This window comes from Cupressus sempervirens, chromosome 4 (genome assembly GCF_028749045.1).
Source record: "Cupressus sempervirens isolate cs-2001-9-10 chromosome 4, ASM2874904v1, whole genome shotgun sequence".
NCBI lineage: Eukaryota > Viridiplantae > Streptophyta > Pinopsida > Cupressales > Cupressaceae > Cupressus > Cupressus sempervirens.
Window position 1 is genome coordinate 665,652,179 of NC_143121.1, and position 22,198 is coordinate 665,674,376.

General features: G+C 36.1%; 1 protein-coding gene across 2 annotated transcripts in view; it reads right to left on the reverse strand.

Annotated features, from left to right (window-relative positions):
* Positions 1-557: 557 nt before the first annotated feature.
* Positions 558-22,198, reverse strand: part of LOC149563015 (protein IWS1 homolog 1-like) — a 42,913-nt gene continuing 21,272 nt past the window's right edge. The window contains exons 5-12 of one of the 2 annotated variants that reach the window (XM_089826456.1): positions 20,747-20,970; positions 20,474-20,603; positions 20,132-20,194; positions 19,973-20,050; positions 19,725-19,816; positions 19,530-19,595; positions 19,237-19,390; positions 558-1,007 (exon numbers count right to left, since the gene is read on the reverse strand). In XM_089826456.1, the coding sequence (XP_089682582.1) occupies positions 909-1,007; positions 19,237-19,390; positions 19,530-19,595; positions 19,725-19,816; positions 19,973-20,050; positions 20,132-20,194; positions 20,474-20,603; positions 20,747-20,970 (906 nt within the window). In that variant the 3' untranslated portion in view covers positions 558-908. Of the gene's footprint in view, positions 1,008-19,236; positions 19,391-19,529; positions 19,599-19,724; positions 19,817-19,972; positions 20,051-20,131; positions 20,195-20,473; positions 20,604-20,746; positions 20,971-22,198 lie in introns of both variants that reach the window. The other variant, XM_089826455.1, reaches the window with a different exon arrangement.

The window sequence follows — 22,198 nt, forward strand, 5'->3', positions numbered from 1 at the left end:
GGGCTAAAGGTGACAAGGAAGAATAAGAAGAAAAGTCAAGAAGGGAGTCGAAGGGTCATAGCTTTGGGGATTAAAAAGGAGAGACTCATTCATTCGGGTATGTTTGGTTTATGATTTAGATTTCAGTTTCTCTCTTGCACAAGTTATTTTGAAAGCTTCTACTTTCATCCAACATGAGGACGTAGCCCCTCGTGCTGGTAGACAGTGAATGCAAACTCATTGTCTATAGAGACGTCACATCAGGTGTCTCGCGTGTGCTTACAAATTTTTTTCTTAGTAATCCAATTGGACTGTAACACTGTGTTTAAGATTGGATTTTGAATGTTGGTTATTGTATTGCTGATGCATAATGCAATAACATAATTCAAGGGATTTTATGAGAATCTGTGGTTTTATATTGTTGATTTATAATATATCTTCATATGTTTATATTCTGACTATTATTTTGAGAAAGAAATCGGGTAAATATGTATTAGGGATATTCCATTTCATTAAGTAAATCTCTAGAATCCATAAGCCTTCCAAGCACAGGAATGAATATCCCACAAAAGTACCAATATGAAATGGACCATAGATACAACCAAGATTACTGATAAGCATTACAAAGATGACTGGGTAGTTTTGATTCCATAGATCAAAATTCTGGGTTATATGCATTATAAATGCATTTATAGAAGACATAACAAAGAAAGCAAAAAACTTTTTTTTCTCTATCACCATGTCAAAACTTTTTGCTGCCATATGGCAATTTGTTTTTTAAGTGTGCCATGAAAAATAGAAAAAATTAGGTTCAATGTATTTTAGTAAAAACCATTATTAATTTAAGGGAACCAGATTACAACTAGGTTTCTGATTCGAAGCCCACCAGATTTGTCACAGGGAACTATGATTAAAGTTGCATCTCTTAACTAGAAATATTTCACCATACCACGCCCTTCAACACTGATCTTAGTTGCCTGAAGTTTCTTTTTCTTTGGAGCTTTCAGATTCTGCAGCTTCTTATTCATCTGCGATTCAGTCAAAAGAAATTGTTCAGGTTATTCACAATTTTAATATAAATCAAAATGTATACTAACAGACAAGACCACAAGATGATTGACTGTATTACAAAGCAAACCATGCTCAGAAATGTATATAGCTGTATTATATGTGCACTAGAACCAACACTGATCAAAATATCAGGGCCTGAGGAAATTGCAACCAAATTATATTCCTAATGTACAAATATAAAAGCAGAAATACAATCATCTTCTCTTACAATATTACTAGCAAGAAATGTAATTTGTTTTAGAAGAAACATCCTCTCTCAATAAGAATGTATTACATAGGTTATGGCCAATATAATAGACAAAAAATTCATTTTTCCAGAAGAAATGCAAAACAGGTGATCAAGAAGATCAATCAAGGAGGATTATCAACAAAGCAACCTCACACTAATAAGGCTGTGATTTCTCTAATAAAACTTGGTGCAACAAGAAAAAGTTTAGTATTGTGAAGAATTTGTAATCTCTCTTTTTCAAATTCCTTATTTTTGCCTTCAATAATTATTCCACTCATACTAATACTTGCAATATTAATGTGAACTGCATGATACAATGCTTTTATAGAATAAACAGATCCATAGTTTATGCTTTTACGCACAATGCAAAAAACTTTAGTGTTTAACTTTACATGCATTTGTGCATCTTTCTCCACAATCTTGCCTTGCTTGGAAATCACAAATGGCATCCCCAACAATCATGGCTCTGGCGTAAACAGAGACAAATGGTGTATTCAGGCTGGGTGGTGGTCATGGCATGCCTTCCAGTTTGCATCATGCCATAAACCCACAATGGTGCGCTCAGCTGCTAGCCCCTCTATATGCATAGTTCTGATCCATTCAATGGGTTCCTTGGGGGTTTTGAGGCTTTTGCTATGACGCATATCCTTCCGCACGTCAGAAACAACTACCGACAATGGCAATGCTTCCTTCTGAGAAGTCATGACACGGGTCAAATGCTCCAGCGTTAAATCTAAGGCCTAGGATGCCCAGCCTGCAAGGGGTTCCATGCTCTAATTTGCAAGGAGCTATTTGCCCAAAAACTCTCATCAAAAAAGGGGTATATTCTTCCAGTAGTTTGATTGGCCAATTCAATGGGTAATGGCCAAGGCTAGTAGATCTACACAACAAGTTCACTAGGGCATGACAACCCATTCTTACAGAATATATGGAGGTTTATCCCTGTGGGAAATTCTTTTTCATTGTGGTGCTCAATTGCAAGCAGGATCAGGATTCTATTCTCTAGGAACAAAGGTGTTGGAGCAAAATTTGTAACTCCTTAAACCCTCATATATAGATTTCAACCCTCTCAAAGAGTCCTTTCAGTTTAAGTTTGTCTTTGAAACCTCCTGCTCCAGATTTGGTTTGACGACTGCTTTGAAGCCATTGGGACCTCTTTGGAAAATTTTCTTGCCATGATTCAGATGGATTCCACTTCACTCGTACTATTTTTCCCTGCATCCTTGTGGACATGGACATCTCAAGAGATCTTCTTATATATATCACCTTCAAGATTAGTGATTGATGTAGAACTGAGCCTTTAGATTATGAAGGTTTGCCTTTCAAATGCAGATGTTTTGAGACGGTACATATGGCCAACAAATGCTCTACATCGAAGACCGAGGTTGAGCATCAATCATGGTGGAATGAAGCTCTTCCATAACATTACACAATGGATGTTCTTTCTAACACTTTGTGGAAAGGTTTCAGAACCCCCTCGGAACATGATGGCTCCTCACAGGAATCTTTGGAGCAAGGTGAATGCCATATGCATTCTTCAGAGGGTACTTCTCCACTTTCTTCTGCTGCCACGAAATGTTCACAGAAGGATGTTTTCTTCAATAATGCCAATACTTTCTAACCTTCAGAATCTCAATCTTTGAGCATTGGTACAAAGGATGTTGTGGCCAACAAAGATGGAACAGCTAAACAATTTCAGGGACTTGCAGAGGAAAAGCGTCTTACAGCAGCAGGTCACAACACTGTGGCCTCTCCTCAATTTGACCATAGCTGGTCAGAGGTCAAAAGAAAGAAAATACAAGATGCTTCTCAGGTCAGCCTCGATGGGCTGGCTGAAAGTCTCCCTATGAAGGAGCTCAAAAAAAATACAGTAACTTAATGTTTGGTGTAGTAGGATATACTGACTCTGTGTCTTTTGTTGCACCCCTGATTAAGGGCATGCATTGTTGTAGCTTGTGTTTCTGACAGTAGTGTCAGAAACCTGTAGGTGTAAACTTTTATTTTTTTAATTTTATATATTTTCCGCAACTTTGGTTGCACTTTACAGAGCAAAGAACAAAATACCTGCATAATTAGTAACAATTACTTTTGCCCTTCCCAAGATCTGCTGTACTCAAGCAATCACAAGTAAGATGCTAACTCCACCTGACTGTATCTTTTTGGAGTTACCAGGATATCAAATCAATCTCGGTAACACTAAGAGTGTTTCCAATATAATGTATTTCATTAAGTGTCTACTGGTTGCTAAGTCTGGTTGATGTAGTTCCCTAACAACTATGTCTTTCTTGTCCTCACAATTTTACTTGACTATCAATATTGCCTTGCAAAACTCCTTGCGTCACATGCATCTCTACAAATTGTTCTCTTGTTGCAACTACTAACATTCCCGGCAGTTGCTCTTTACGAACCATTTCACAATTCAACTTCCACTGCACTGCTTTGATATTATCACAAATTATGAGATGCAAACTAGGATATGTTTCTGCCTTGGACTCAAAAAAATGTGGGTTATCCAAGTAGACAAATCTTTTTGCGTCCAATTCAAACAATGGGTTCTCCACAACCTGCTAAAAGTTTCACAAATTGTTCATGTTATTAGGGGGAAAATCAATTTTCTGTTACAGGCCATCCATATTGGCCTAATGCTGAATAATCGTATTCTAAAATCACCATTTCTAATCCCCAGAAAAGACATATGAACAACCCGTTATCTACCCTCTTGCAATACACATCCTCTGCACTGTCATTTGAATTCTTAAGCAGTTATCTGTACTTCTGAAGTAGTTTGAACTTTGAAACAAGTGTTTGGATTATGGTTCCTACTTCTTAGAGGTAACAACCTAAGAATGTTACACTTCAATTTATTTCATATAGACTTGGTTTGTCATAGAGCAATTGGAAAATCAGACTTCTGTTTTTTTAAGTTCGGTAACTTACTTAGATTAGCATTTTTTTTCATATCAGATCACTATTAATTTGTTTGTATGTTTCTTTTCTAGCTCCCAGTCTAGTTGTACTTGTTTTACTCTGAATTGGATATAATGTAGATTTCACTAAATGTCAGTAGCTTGAAACACAAAAATTTAAATCAATAATCTCCGACTATTCTAATCTAGAAACACATGCTGCTGAAAGTATTAACAGAGAATGCATAAATTTGAACTATCAAACTTGCAACTGTCTTCTCATTAAAATTTGAAAGGAAGTTATCTAAACTTGAATGAAACCAAGTCTAGATGGATCATATTTAAAATTAGAATATGATGAAGGGGTGCTCACCTTAATACTGTTGAAGTATAGCATCAGTCGAAGTGATATACTCATTACATTGAGTATTTATATTCATGATTTGTTTTATGTCTCATATTACTAATAAGAATCTGTGTGTGTGTGTGTGTGTACACGTGTAAGTGTACATGTGCATGTGCGTGTGCGTGTGTGTGTGTCTCTGTGTGTGTGTATGTGAGACTTACATAAGCTACAGGACATGACTTTGTTGTAGCCTCTGTTGGATTGATTTCATTTAAGCTACCTCATTGATGATAAATTGTCCTTAAGATAACTATCTCATATATATAATATATATATGGTATATGTAATATGATATGTATTATATATATTATGCATTATATATTATTATATAATAATATAATAATATTATATTATATTACATATATGGTTAATATATTAATATTATATATATGTTAAAGATGAGTTATACATATAGTTATTTATAAACTAAATGGTGATTAACTTTAGAGACATGTCTCTTCATGTCTCTTGAAGAGACACATCTCCTCCTCTCATAATTATATGAGATCCAAATCTGCATTTGGAAATCATCAATTACAATGGCAATGACTATACATTTGCAGAAATGATCTTAATTACTTTAACATGGTATCAGAGCCTAACTGTAGATGTAAAAGGAGTACAGATTTAAAATCAGAAGAAGGGATGGATATGTAGCATAAGACAAACACTAAAAGGAAATATAAGAATAAATGGCGAACTACATAATATTAACAGGAAGCATTGAACATGAAGACGCCTATGAAATTCTTTATCTATTGAATGAGTCAAGAGAACCAACGATATATCAGTAAATTCAATAGCTTCATAGTCAACAAGGAGGATTATGTACACGAACTAACAAGGATGACAGGAAGGAATGAACACGAGCAAAAGTACGAAACCTCTGCCAAGCATTGCATACACCAGCCGATACAACCAACGCAAATGTGATGGAAGAATAACATAGGAAGCAGTAAAAATTATCGGGAACCAGACAAAGTCATCAAGGAGACTTACAATCAATAAATGACAAATATCCCCCTCCACTCGAGTGACTGATATTAGTGAAGGTAGAAGAGAAGAGCAATATTACCAAAATGAATGCTAAGAAATTGGAATTTGTTGGGCAGTAGACAGAGGTGACAACAAAGAAGAAAGCAAGAGGAGTTAGCAGTTAAGACTTTCTAAGCACTTTCTCTCTTTCTCAACAAATTAAACAATCGAATACCATCTCCATACAATGTTCCTTATTTTAAAGAATTCACAGCAATCATTCAAACTGGGTTTCTGATGGAAGATTTGATATCATTCATAATTTAATATGAGATATCCTAAAATATTATATTGGTACACATTTAAAAGGTGAAGGGGATTAGCTCAAATCATAGAATCTGCCAGATTATCCCCCACTACGGTGAGGAATGTGCAGAACCACTTTGGGTCATACATTGGTACATCCTCACTGGAAGTTAAAAATAACAAAAATAGTGAATGATGAGGACAGTAGAACAGAAGCACAGTTTATGAATATGAAAAGAATAGACAATACAGAATGTGTGTAGAGAATCTCCATGCAAATATTGAAGAATAATTCTATATGTCATCTTGATAGAAAGGAAGTCAAGTAGTAGTAGATCGATTGGAGAGAAAAGTTGTTTTGATTATGCATGACTTCAAAAGAGTGTGTTTCATAGATTTTAATGAGAAAATGAGATAAGGCGTCATTGGAGACGATCAAATATTTATATTTTGTATCAAGGCAGGCATCACAGCAAAATTGAAGGAAGAATATAAACGGAAGATATATGAAGGCAAGCGATCAACAAACAGTAAAAATAATATACAACCAGTGTTTAAGAAGAGGGAGAAGCGACTATAATCCGACATGTACAAGAGGGCTAAGATAATTTACGTGATTAGATTTTGAGCATTGCACTAAAGGAAATAAAGATGTTTGACACCATAACAAAGCGCAATTTTAGCTCTTAAAAACATTTTGAGGGTCTGTTAAGGATGTTGGGTGCCCAACCCCACTGAGGTAAGTATGAAAATGAATTAAATTAAGGTTCCTTTCAAATATATATTTTAAGTTTCTTGTATTATTAATATGATATGGTTTGAGGTCTTTTATTATATATTTGTTTCTATAACCATATCATATGAGATGTTATATCTGAATATATATATATATATATGTTCAATAATATATACACACACACACACATACAATTATTTAAATGTGATATTTATAATTCGATATAATGTGTGTTAAACATAAAGAGATTCTTTATGATAATTAAAGATGAAGTATTTATATTTTGACTTCTATACATAATTAAGTATTATGTTCTTGAAAACATAAAATAGTGAGTTATGTTGTTGTTAGTAATAGACATGAGTTAAATTTACTAACATTTTAATCAGTGTTAACATATTCTTATTTGTATATGCACTATAAGAGCCACATACCTTGATCTTTTCATCTGAGAATGTTTTGCAAGCAGAGGGAGATTGAGATTTAGAGGGAGTTTGACATTTCATCTACTACAACCTTGATTAAGAGGGGAGTAGATAGAGGATATGATTTCGTCAAACTTCAGTGATCACATTGATTCAGAGGAAGTAAACTATATTGTGATGGAATCTTCAGTGATCGATAAATTGTAACTATCAAGAGGATTGTAATTTCATGCAACTATGTGATTTAATGGGCCTACCCCTTGTGGACAAGTTTGTGTTCACTTATACTATTAAGATTAATGAAGGATTGGAGCTTCTATGGATGAAAAGAGCAAGTTGTAACGTAGAAAGAAGTCAAATTTGATGTGATGTAAAAGTGTTCAACGATATAAGAATGGAAAATTTTACATTGTGGGGGGGGGGGAATAATAGGCAATGTTTCATTCCCACTTGAACCATACTTAGAAAAGGAGATATTCCATGACCCTCATGGGCAGATAAGTATTTGTTTGAGGATATTCTTACAGGAAAAGAAGGATGGTACTTCACATATGCTACCAAATATTATGCAGACTCAATCTAATGATAGTAGTTCCAAAGACCCTAAGGATTAAGATGGATAAAGTGAGGCTCTTGAAGAAACATCTTTGATGATTAAGATAATGAGATTCTTCTACATTAAGAGAGTGAGTATGACACTTCTTTGAAGGCAATGTTGGAGCTTAGAAGATTGATATTTAGAGGGAGTCTAGAAATACATGCGGGTAACTGCATGATGTTGATGGTCTCACTCCTACGTATATCATGAGAGAGTGATGAGTTTGACAGGCATCCTTGGATGAAGAGAGTTTCTGAGGAAGTAACAAGAGGACCTAACTTCCCAAGATCGATGTTCAGAGGGAGAAATTTTTTTAGATGCAATCCTTTGTGGATGATATCTTCTCTATGAGGAGAAGTTCTAAGACAAATTCTTTATAAGGTGCTCTCCTCTATGAAAGAGAAGCATGAGGTTGAAACTCTTTGCACCACCCTCACTAGGTTCATGGTGGTTAGTATTTTACATATGATATGTAATGAAAGGTGACAATCTTTCATTGACATATATAAACAAAAGGTAGCCATTATAAGATGACGATCTTGTAAATGGTAGACATATTATCATGGTTCTTTGGGCCGGATTTTGCAGGCCACCATGATAACGAACAAACAAAAGATAATTGTTTGTAAGGTGACAATCTTGCAAATAATAGGCCTGTTATCATAGACATCTCTAGATATTGTTTCAAACAATTAGAGATCATAGATAACGTATTCATTATGTTACCATGGACATCTCTAGATATTGTTTCAGAAAATTAGAGATCATAGGTAACGAATCTATTATGTTATCATGGACATCTCTAGATATTGTTTCAGACAATTAGAGATCATTGATAACATATCCATTATGATTACTCTAGATATTGTTTCAGACAATTAGAGATCATAATATATGTTATGATAGTGTTCATAACATTGTGATTGTAGTTATTTGACAAGTCACTATTTCAGAGTGTTAAAGTCAGATAATATGGTGTATAGATATCTTTGATTTTGATGTCTCATAAAATGTTTTTGTTACTTCTCCCTTGCTAAGAGGGAGTGTTGAAGTATAGCATCAGTCAAAGTGATATACTCATTACACTGAGCATTTGTATTCATGATTTATATGAACATTGTTTTATGTCTCCTATTACTAATAAGAGTGTGTGTGTGTGTATGTGACTTACATAAGCTACGGGACATGACTTGATTGTAGCCTCTGTTGGATTGATTTCATTAAAGCTACCTCATTGATGATAAATTGTCCTAAAGTATCTTATATATAATATATATTATATATGTAATATAATACATATTATATATTATGCATTATATATCTTACACATATAATATTTATATGATATATGTAATATGATATGTATTATATATATTATGCATTATATATTACTATATAATAATATTATATTATATTACATATATGGTTAATATATTAATATTATATATATTTTAAAAATGAGTTATACATATAGTTATTTATAAACTAAATGGTGATTAACTATAGAGACATGTCTCTTCATGTCTCTTGAAGAGACATGTCTCCTCTCATATTTATATGAGATCAAAATCTGCATTTGGAAATCATCAATTATAATGGCAATGATTATACATTTTCAGAAACGATCTTAGTTACTTTAACAAATATGGGCTTTCTATTATTGCCCCAAATGTTGAGTTACAAAATTCAAAATTACAATATGCAAACCCATATGGGTGCCTTCATTACAATAATCTATAAAACAGAGCTGCGAACTATCACCCAGAGTTGTCCTAGACAATCTACAAGCCTTTCTTATATAGGCAATTTTATGTCGTACGGGAAGTTCCTAGACATCAAACCCTAACCCTTGAGGCCAACCAACCCTAAAAATACATATAAAGTTGGCCCAATATACTTTCGAGATTTAATTTCGGTCAGCCCAACTTCGAAAGACCATAAGTTGCAAACCGTTGGTCCAATTGACTAGTATAAGCCCATTTTGGAATCCTCAACTTCTACTCTACAGAGCTCGACTCAAACAAGCGCTAATCAATGCCCATCTGGAGCCTCAAGGCCTTCAAAACTGAGCCTGAAATTTTATACCAATTTTTTTACCAAAATTCTGCAATAACTTTTACAAATAGTTATGATATGGCACTAAGCCTCCTCTAGCAGGCTGATATATCCACGATGAACCTCCACCTGTGAAATTAGGACATTCTCAGCTCATATGACCGACTTACCAAATAGCAAGCTTCTACAAAAAACTACTCTGCACTGAGACGACCCTTATTCAAGAAACATGAAGGAAATATTTTTGGGTGCTGCAAGATTGCTCTTACACCCAAGATGCTCTGACATCAGAATATGTGCCCTTTAAACAGAAAAATGCACTAAGAACCTAAGAGAAATTAGAAGAGGTGGCAAACAGAGCTCCAGGTTAAGCTTAGAGCTTACTGGAACAACACTCAAATTGACTGATAAATCATATGCTCTGATTTATTGTCCCAGTTCGCATTTTGATGATTTTTCTGTGGGCCGCAGGGCGGGTAGGTCAGGTTCATCCATACAAAACAATCAGCCATCACTGATCAAATATCCTCAAAAGTCTTCAAACTTGTGACCAAGTCTGCAAGTTCTTCACTGTTTCTCGCTGCTGAACCCACAGGGTGTGGGCCAGACCCTGTCCAAACCCTTGGCTAACCAAATCCAGACCTATATTTGAGGACTGTACCAGGACCCAGGAAAAACCGAGAAAACCCTGGTAACTTGAGTTTTATCAATCAAACAATCTAGTCTAACAACTTAAAACTCCCAATCTACATCCACATACCACTTTAAAGTTTAAATAGTTAATTGGGCACTAAACTCAAAGAAGACATAAATGGGCCGCTAAACACAGCTCTGGATCTGCCGCTGTTACTATTATGCCATCACTGTAGAACAATGTTAAGAAAATCCAGGAAAAAACTCGACTCTCCATCTTTGTTAGGACAGTGTTTACTAGAAATCCAAGTCTCTCTTTAAACATCTCAAACTTCAATAGAATCAACTCTCTTTCTGAGAGAATCCTAAAGCAAGAGTCTCATCAAGGTCAACTCCCTGTTTTAAGAGGACACTTCACCAATAGATAGATCTTGGTACTATTCAATATACTGTCAATTGCATGTACGGAATCAACAACCAATCCATAGTATGTTCGAAAACAATCCCATAAAGCTATTACACTCCTCCATCTTGGCATACCTGCGTGACTGGATCAGCAAGTAGCATGGATAGGCATCATCTGACCAAAACTTGATGAGGTGCAGGATTACATTTTCTATGGTCACTTGTAAACATATTGTAGATCTGTCATGCAAGAAACAGAAAGAAGACACTCCATTAAACCAAGAATTTAAAGAGTACATTATCTAGCTCAAGAGCGTCACCTGCAGGCATGCAGAAGTAGACAGAGCCCCAATTGCGTAACTGGACAAATGGCATTTTTGTATGCCATCCTCTTGTTCTCAAAATCTCTGTTGAATGTCTTCATATTTAAGGTTGTACCTTCAGACATCCTACCGTCCACATACAGCCCTACTAGAACATTATTAGAGCATGTAGTCACAATGCTATGGAGCAGGTTGTCTGAAGTTTGGATTCTCTCATCTGCTCCAGCTGAAGTTTCTCCACTCCCCGCAAACTGCTGCTGCTGCTGATATTTGGCTTTTTAGTTTTTTCCTCTGAGAGGACTGAGATTCATATTGGCCCATCTGTGACACTAAAATACTTCACATGAATCAAGTCTTCTTTCCCCTAGTCTGAGATTCATATTGGCCCATCTATTGGCACTCTTTTCTTACCATCTTTCCTCATCTTCCCAATAAGGACTAGGTTCTGACTCTCTTCTACTCTAGGCAAAACAATCAGCCAATTTGATTTTGATTTATTCCTGGATGAAATAATTCCTATGCTTCTAAAAAGTAGGAAGCATAAAACTAGAAAAAATACCTCAGATGGATCAAAAAATGGAGAGTACACATGGGCACCAACTCATACTCCTACACCTTCACCAAGATTTTAACGCTCACTAATCTTCATAAGGTAACACCGCAACTGACCACTGTCAATATCCCTCATAAATGTTCTTCATTGTTAAGGCATCATACATTGAACATTCCCTCAAATTGGAACTGCACAACGCACGTTCATGGCACACATTGTATTATTAACAGTTGCTGCAACAAAACCCCATAAATGGGCTGATCAATAAACAAATTGGTTGGAGTTCCAGTACTTGATTAAACTCTCCTTAGGTCTTTCTTAAGCTTAATTTTGTTGGAGCTTCTAAGGGCAACCCTAGGTTAGTGGGAGTTGGCTTGGGAGTTGGCTTTATGTTGAAAGTTTAGAGGGTTGTTTTGCAAAAGATAGTTTTCCATTTCTTGGCCATGAGATGAGCAATGAGGTCAAATGGGAACCAATGGTTGCAAGAATGACTCTGACTTCCTCAATTGACCACGAGTGTCTTATGTTGGGCAAGACTCTTCAAAAATAAATTCAAGTTTTGAAGAAAGGCTTTTGCCCAAGTTAAATAAATGGCTGGTTTTAAGCTTGAGGCCTTTTGTCTTTCTTATTTGATATCCACTTTAGTCATTGCCATAAGAATGCAACAAGGTATCAATCAGCAACTGTTGGAGTGGATCAAACTTCATTTTTTTGGCCCTCATAGTGATGGTTCTGATTCTTCTGAATATTCGCTAGGTATCAATCATTTTTTTAATACATGCCTCCATTAAGTGTTCTTGTGCTTTTATGATATCCTTAGCCAACTTATTATTATGACGAGAGATTGGTGGCATAGATTACTGGCCCTTTTCATCAGATTCCTTTTAGGTGTCAGGTTAGATGTTTGTCTCTCGTGTGCTGCAACATCAATTTTATTAATAAATCCTTGCTTTCATTGTTTTATGCAGGAAGGGTTACTTTTAATTAAGTATTCTCTATATAAGGAGACAATGTCTCCATTTGTAATTACTCATTTATAAATAATGAAATACTGTAAAATGGTATCAAATCAGATTGATTGTTTTCTTTAAAATTTGTCACATTTCTCTAAAGAAAGATTCATAGCCCTTTTTTTCCTACAATTTGTTCCAGAAATTGTTTTAATCGTTTTTTTATGAAAAAACAACTTTACAAATTCATTTGCGGATTCAAAGATTTCTTGCTGAATATCACAATCCTGCTTTAGGGTTTTCGTTGCACGATTTCCTGGTTTGAGAAAAAGTTGTTGCCTCACTTTTCATCCTGCACCCGAGTAGAAAAAGTGGTTTCTTATGTCTTAGTAGTTTCCTAGGCATGTTCAAGTTTAGGTTTAACCCCCCTTAGGTGGAAGGGGTCTTCATCGGATTTTTCATTTTCCCCTTCTCCACATTTCATAGCTGGGTGGTTTTTCTTTTTCCTTTTTGTAAAGGGATTGTATGGGTAGCTTAGTGCCTAATCCGATGGAGACTCATACTGCTTGTGCAAGGATCATCTATAAAAATTCATCTACTTGCGGCCTGTCATTTTCTCATGAAAACAAAAGCCTGTAGAAATCCGGACATTGTCTTCTACTCGGCGGGTCTTCAACCCATGAAGACAATTTCCCACGAAGAGCACCAAATGATGCAATCAGATCTAAATGAGGAGATAATAGGATGCTTCATGGAAAATTAATGTTCCTCTTACAATTATCTACCTCAAGGAATGTTCAGGATTCATCACAACTCTTATAATCATTCCAGGCGAAAAACTAAAAGCTGGCTTCTCCTCAGCGGATTTTCGACCCATGAAGTCAATTTTCCACAAAAGGCAATTTTGAAGGAAAGGAAACAAAGGGTAGGCTCCAATGAACTTTTGCACTCCTTTTGAACATTTCCGAACCAAAAGGAAACAATAGTCAATGAGATAAAGTAAAAGGGAGGCTTGGGCGGAGAAATAGAAATCGTCTTCTCCTCAGCGGGTTTTCTACTCATGACAATTTTCCGGATTTTAGAGAAAATCAAGTTGCGAACAGATTGGACCCACAATTTGTGCACAAAACTTCTCAAGTTGAGGATAGGAAACATTCTAACTATCGTGGGAAAGAGTTATTAGGCAGAATTTGACGCAGCGGATATTTTCTCAAAGAGTGCTATATTTGTAACTTCCCAAAACTTAGAGGGAAACGGGAAAGTAAGTATGAGAAGATAGAAAGTTACCATTGGGCCAACAAAACAATGAAAAGACACCGAGATATCCATTGAAACCATGCATTTACTGCCTCAACAGATCACTCCTTCAATTCACTCGTGTGGCACGAATCCTAAAGACTAACAGATGAATTGAGTTTCCTATATAGACGGAAACATGAATAGTTACAAAAACCACCGCTCTTTCTTGAACTGTTATTTTGTTAAAATTGCAAAACTTTTCAAAAAGCTAATATTTGTGCATTTGCTATTCTTTCTATTGCTTTAGATTCAAAATTCACTCTCAAACAGAAATGGCAACTAGATTTGCCGGCTTTGACGATTTGAATGGAATTAAGTCTTCACTACAAAATTTCACGGATACTTCTCTCTTTTTCTATGATATGCAAGATTTTTAGAAGAGATTGAGATCGGAGCCAATACATCCCATTACTGAGAAGCTCCAAGGATGCGGGCTTGTGGAGGCAGCCGGTTTTCCTGTTGCAGTCCAAGCTTTGGAATTAATCTATGAATGCATAAACCATTACAACCCAGACACCAAACAGATTATATTGCCAGATGACACAGCGTTGATCTCCATTGATAGACAAACTGTGGTGAATTGCCTCCGAGTCCCAGAGCGAGAAGAATTTTCAAACTTGACAATTGGAAGCGTCGTTTCTGAGTTCTCTGTGAAGAAGATGATTTGGAGAAAAGACCAAGAGTAAGGCTCCTAAAACCTTGTTTGGGACTAATCTCAAACCTGAGATTGTCGACATCATGGTCCTCTTACACAGATTTAAAGGTGAGGTTGAAGCTTTAAACTTTGTTGAGCAATATTTCTTTTTAGTGCAAGTCATCTATTATGATACCCAATATATTGATTGGGCCTACAAGGTAAGCGAGATTCTGTCCAATGCTCTTAGTGCTGCAAAATTCTACAATGCATTCTACGAGTCCTCCTTCCTCATTTACATGTTAGCTTCTTTACAATTATGGCTAGGCCCCCCAAGGGTGGAAAACTTCCCTGATGATGCGAAGTCTTATGAATTCTACCCATGTTTACAATTGGAAAATAGTTATGCAAAGTATATCAAAGTTAATGATGCATTCACCATGAGAATTTGCAAGGAACTCCAGGGATGTCCAAAGAGGAGATTTAGTCCCGAAGCTATGGCGGCCATCAGCCAATTTGGAAGTTATTTCATTCAGTTCTCATCCTTTTCATATTTGCATCTTGCAACATTTGATGGCTTTCCCTTGAAGCTACCAAGATATCCTAGTGATATGGTCATGTTGATCGAGATCGTGCAGCAGGCAATCGAGGTGAACGTGCTGAGTGGTAGTTTGAAGAAGAAAGGGTATGAGTTCCTTATGAAGGTGGGAGCTTACAATTGTGAATCTCGTTCGGATGCAAAGAACATGCTAAAAGTGTTCGAATCGAAATATAAATTAGAGATGTATGAGGTCTTCAGACCTATGTTTGATCCTAACGGATATGCAAGGGAAGTGTTGCAAATTGGAAGTGTTATCAAACACATCACCACCCTTGAAGACTACTGGGCCGACTGCAAAGATGAATTCAAAAGCCGCGATCGTGCTTTCGCCAAACTCACAATAGATCAAGTGAAGATGTATAAAGTTGATATCAATGTTGAGGGAATGGAAGATCATGGATAGAATATGCACAATAATACCTATCTACCAAAGCTAAGGAATACTCTTATTAGCTCATAACCTTATGAGGATAATGGAGAAGAGCTAGAGATCATGATGGCCCGGATTATTAAAAGAACTGGGAAGTGGGTCAAATGGACTACAGCCAAAAGAAGTCGAAGTAAAAGTACATCTGCTAAAGCTTCTCCAGCAACTGCAACGGCCCCTTCTTCTCAAGGATGTACATCAGGTGTGACCCTAGCTACCACTCAGGGACCGGCTCAAGCATTAGGTGGCGGCGATCAACCTCTTGACAAGAATATTCCTTTGGCTAAAACTTGTCACGATGGCTCCCTCCCAGTCATTGGAACTCAAGCAGAAGCCAAGAAGAAGAAAGCGGAAGAAACTAAAGACACTGCGGCTACTCTAGTCCGCTCACCTCACAGTAGTCTAGTTCCATCTACTAGTGTTGCACTTCTCTAGCCAAGTAGTCCTCAAGTGCAGGTAGTAGATTTAGGAGATGGAGGAAGTAGTGACAGCGAATCCACTGAATTTGACGAGGCAACCAAGAAGACTTTGGAGGCGGAAAAAGGCCAAGAGTCTTCAAAGCTCATTTCACAGGCCCAAAAGAATCCTTTCTCCTCGACCGCAAAAACAATCACTCTGGTCAAAAGGAAAATGTTTAGCATAGATTCTCTTGGGAAGGACTCCAAAGTGATAAGCACAGATTCATGGTTGGAGGATACTCTGAATAGGAAGAGAAAGAGGAAAAATGAAAGTGCCCAAAACAAGGATACCTTATCTCTTGCAGTTCGTTCTAGGTCAGCATTAGGTAAGGTCAAGAAGCAAAAGACCTTGTCCATCCTCGAACAAGACCCTAAAACAGGGCATCTAACAATGGAAATAACAAATCCTACCAAGGAGGGAAGGATTGAGGATATGTCCACTTATGATTTTACTCTGCATTCATTGGATCTTGGGGAGGCCAGACATGATACTAATGTTGGCTTGTGGAAGTCAACAAATGAAGTGATTGAAGGACAGTTGGAGAGCCTTAAATTGTCAAAGGTTTGGATGAAAGTGGAAATACAGGAATTGAATGACTTCATTAGGCAGTTGGTCACCCCGTTGGCGAGCATCTCCGAGATGCCCATTACTAGTGATCCCACCGCTGCAAACGTTCAGGCACTTATCTCCCAACTCCAAGAAGATAAGCATTTTGGGCACATCAGTAGAGAGTAGAGCAGGAAAGTCAAGGTGGAAGGACTCTTTATAATAGAGCAAATTGGTAATGCCATATTGAGATTGGAAACAAAGAAAGATAACATATCATCAAATAGAGCCACTTTAGCCACAGAGAAAACCAAGAGTGATGATTGTGTTTCCTTGTTGAAGATGATCATCCACATGAAGGCAAAGGAGGTTGTTGAAGCAAAAATCTTGCCTAAAGGAGATAAGCCCTTAGTCGAGTGGTTCCAGAGTATGCAGTTCAAGTCCAAAATGATCATGTGATAGAAGAGGAACTTAAAGAAACTGAAGCCAAAGTAAAGAAGGAGCAGGATAGAAATTATGAGCTTTTAAGATGTTTGCACACAAATGCACAATCTAGTGGGCAAGGTAAAGCGATCATTGGAGTAGCTGTCACGCAAGCAAATTTCTCCAATTTCATAGATGGTCTGATAGGAATAGCTTCTGGCCACCCGAACAGAGTCTCCAAGCTTCGGAAGTTGGGTGGATGCATGCATGTGGCCATGGAAGAATTACAAGACCGGCTGGGCGTTGTCAAGGATCTAGCCCGAGAGCATTCTAAGTGACTCTTGAGATACACTAATGTACACGTCCATAAACACAAAGAGCTAATCCCAATCATTGTTGCCACCAAGGCCTATAAGGCAAAGGCAGAAAAAGGAAAGAAGGCGAAGTGATTCATATTCCGCCTCTTTCATATTTTTATGTAATCATTGTAATAGACAAACTGGCCTCTTGCCATTTGTTATTTTTGAGGAGATGAACTGATTGAACTTCCTTTGTAACGGTCATCTCGGAACCCTATATGTATGATAATAAAAGATTAATAAAAGGTCAGCAAATTTTTGTGTGAAATACTGGATGTTGCAGAGTCAATTGAATGGTATTTTGTATCAATTATTTTCCGTTCCATTATGTTAGTTGTTAATTGTTTGTTTCCTTTTTCTCTTTTATCTGAATTAAAACAAGGAACGAACAGAGTTTCATCCCCTGTTTCGAGGCAGTGAGCTGAATGTGATAAGTATTGTCATCATAAATTCGGAAGAGATCCTTCCCTCCTAGTTAACCTTTCTTCCTCCGTTTTTTTTAGTTTCTTGTTGGTTTAGTTAGCATTAGTTGTTATGCAATATCGAATCTTTAAGTCATATGAGTTCATAAGATGTGTGAGTTCATAAACTTAATTTATCTTCTGAAATCTTTTCTTGCCTGAGTTAGATCCTGCATAGGTCTGGCTCAGTTTACCTCTCCTGTTCTCATGTTAAGAACATACCCCCTTTTTTAGATTTAGGAACAAACATAATTCATTGCAAATCTGCAATAGGGAGCTGTACCTAATAATTCAGAGAAAAGTTAGTCTTCTTAGAAGCAACTCTCCAACTGTTGTAACCAAATATTGTTCATGAAATTTGGGGCCCCAAGGGTTATATAGAACAGAACAAATCTGTTTGCCAACAAAAGTCTGCAAATTGTGTCGGTTGAATGTACATGTTTGCATGTGCTTTTTGTGCATGTTGGTTACATGTGTAATTTTCCACAAAGTGGTTTGTTGTTTTAGCAAGTGATGAAATTTGCCAATTTTTGGGGAGAATTTTACCATGCAAAGTGGTGTTTTGTCCCATGAAGGTTTTACCATTTTTGTAATAGGTTTTTTCAGTTTTCTCCAAAAAAAAATTGTGAATGCATAATCAATCAAAAATTCCAAAATCTCAAAACCTAAACACTACATATATCATTTAGAAATGATAAATTTGTTCAAAAGAATGCTAGCTCATGTCAATGATAAAGGTTGATTTGAAAAACTTTGTGTGTAGATGACTAACCAAAATACTTTTCAAAATTCAAACACTTCAACCCTACAAGTGCAAAAAACTTATAACCAGAGAATGCACATAAACTACAGAAAATCTGGTAAACCAAATTGTAAGGGAGTCAAAAAAGTTGTAACAAATACTTATAGCCCATAATGATAAGAAGGCCATCGCTGCCCCTTGCATTTTGCATTCCTTTTCACAATTGGCAGAAGAAAAAAAAAAGATCCACTCTCCTAATGGTTTGGATGTGATAACTGATTTGCATGAACTGAAAAATTAGAATCCGTCTAAAACCAGACAACGAAAAATGAAAGGAATTCAACGGTCTAGCTACCTATTTCAAAAACATTATGAGACAAATATAACTTCATAGAGTAGGAAAGATAAAACAATGACATTCTTGTAACTTTCATATTGGAAAAAAAATATTAGAGTACGGAAAATTTAAAACAGAAGACAACCACAAAAAATGGTTAAACAAATTCATATATCCAATAGACCAATAATAATTTTGCAAATAACCTATTTTTTTATAAAGAAGGCAATTAAGAACCATCTGACAAGTATTCAAAATAAAATCATGTATGATAACTGGCTACTTTAGTAATTATGCTGGGCAAAGTTCCAAACAAAAATTAAATTTAAAGCTAAAGTTGGATGTTTCAGTGACAGCGAATCATTCAGAATGGGATGAATTATCAGCAATAGACTGACCTTTGCTCGACGCTCATCTTGTTTCAGTTGTTTTGCGCGGGCTCTGATTTCTTCAGGGTCAATCTTTGACTGAGGACGCACTACAAAGTCCATTGGTAATGCTTCAGGCCGGGAAGCATGTTGCCTATAACCTGCTTCCCCAGGCTTAGGTTCCCTGTCAAAGATTCACAATTAGCCAAAACACAAAACAAATGTGGAGATGTCGTATGGTTCAGAAAATAAGTGAAAGAATCATTAGTCAAAAAACAAAAACACTCAGCAGTTAACAGTACAGCTAAAAATTCATGACTTACTGAGAAAGTTCCATCAAGTCAAGGTCATCATCTTGTGAGTCCAAACCAACAGCCTTTGCAACAGGCCTGCTACAGCAAATAATAGAAACAGAATTGTTGTATTACCATGATCCATATTCATCATTATGCCATTAAAATATCTTAAGATTTACTGAAAATTTTATTCAACAATAACAATAAATATCAATCCTGTACTTTTTTAGTGGTGGTCTACGATATGGAGCCTTGTCTTCATCAAAATTTCTCATATCTTCATACCGAGTACTCTTTTGGAATATTGGGCGGCTCTGAATAAATCCAAATCAAGTTAGCCCCAGTACACCATTTTCATTTTACAATATAATCAAGCAATAGAGCTTATAAAATACAATGATAAGAACCAAACATGGCATTTTTGGACTTGGAAGAAAATAAATCCTGGCATTCCATGAATTGTAAATTACCCATTTGTCAACAAGATCTCTGGCGAGCTTCCTATTAGATTGCATCTCCTCATCTGATTTTGACAAGAACATGATAACCTGTAACATAGACAGACAAACATAATCCATATTCCACAATTTAGCATTGATACAAGACTTTGGGAAGATAAAATGTTATACCTTTCCCAATCCACTTTTCTTAAGTTGTTCCTTTCTATCATACTGTTCAACATCTATGGGTAACTGCATCAAAAAGTAAGAACATGTCAATGAAGTCAATTGCAAAACAAAAGCAATAGCAAATATGAAATCTTATATTATTAGACAATAGAACTGCCATGATGTAACTAAAGATGAAATAATTTATCGTTCACATTGAGATGAAATGACAAGATGAAATATAAAGGTAAAATTTAATCTATTTAACAAGGGCATTATCAGAACATTTTACTCACATTAATGAGCTCAAAATTGTTATCAATCCAAGCTACAACAACCAGATATAAAATATATGAACCTTACATCTGTTAAAATCTTCAATATTGCAGTACGAACATTTATGTTGGGCAAACATCCATCAGGCAGTGGCTCGAGCCAATTTTTTAAAACTGAAAGAACCCCTCGATCTAAGAATTCTTGTTGCAATTGTCTCCTGGAACAGCGATACGAATAATAAGATGTAAATTTCCTTAAAAATTGTAGCAATGTCAATGGATTGAAAAGCAAATAACAACGTAAATTTGACTTTAGATGGCATGTCAGTGTATGGAAAATTGCTAGCATAGATTATCTTACTTGGAAAGCACCTCCGTAAGCACAGGTAACATTTTCAGTTTATTAATAGCAGGTTTAGATTTACGATTGAGTTCAGCATCTTCCTCAGCAGCAACTTCAAGCTTGGCCATGAACTGCTCAACAAGCATTGCAGTTTCCTCAGGCGTACGGTCAACATTCTTCTTTTTCTTCTTCCCAGATTTGAAGAGGTTGTTGACTTCATCATCTTCTTCTCCCTCCTCTGCCTGAATGCAACATCAAGCACAGAAAAGGCAACTAAATCTCAGCAGAACAGCTCAAAATAGGGCCACTTGTGTGCAAATATCAGGAAACCAGAACTTTACATGTAAGGGCCCAAGGGTGTTGTGTTACTTTTTTAACTTTCTGTCATGAAAACAACAGACGCATATAAAATGAGAGAAAAGTGAAAACACAGTAACAATATGCAGGCTATCATTAAATGGAGAGGGGGCAAAGAAATAGACTGTTTTTATGGATAACATTAATAAAGCTTCAAAAAAACCACAAAAAATTAGGGTTGCAGAGATCTTTGGATGGATTGTTAGGATCCCAATACCAGGTTTAATTCCCACAGATGAATTTAAAATGAATACCATAATCATTAACAATAACTACTCAAAACAGTGAAGCTGATGATGTTGACTTCATATTCATATCAAACTCCTCTTAGAGATGGGTTCCACAGTGAAATTAGCACAATATAGGAACAAGAACTAATGGGAGTGCACTCAATAGAATACATATTGCTATACTTCTTTCTCGCGACAGCAAGAGTGTTATTTTTCAGTAAAGACTCACTTGGGTATGTGTAACCTTCTGAGTAGGGTAAAAGAGAGATGTAGTAAACTAGATATAGCATTGAGCTACAAAAGGACTCAAGAACACAAGTTGCTGGTATTTTTCCTGTGTAGTAAGTTGTAACTATGAAAGAAGCTTGTAAGTCGGATAACTCCAAAATGCTATTCAAGTAACATTGTAATATTTAGCTTATCATGGTCATTTAAGTTGTTTAGTTAGCTTTTAGCAACTTTCTATTCTTTAAGTTCTTTAATTAGTTTTTAGTAACATCCACTTATGTCTTTAATTCTCGACCATTTCCGTTATGGAATGATCCTTTGTAATCTCTTCTATAAGGAATATGTTAAATCTATAACTTTCAATCATGCTGGTCTAAGTACAGATCATACTGATCTAATCTTGCATTAAATAGGTCTAAAAGTTATTGTATTATCCTCTTAGGATATCAGCGCCTATAATGGAATACTAGTTTGAAGACTTACTAATCACCCTTGGTTAGTTTAGAAGCTAAACTAATATTTGCATGAAAGGTTGCCGACTTCAAGAAGATGATTGAAAGGAGACTTTGAAAGGAACATGTCCTTTGTAAGGACATGCCCCTTGATCTATATATTTAATAAGGGTGTGGTTGAAGTCTAAGGACACACAAAAAAC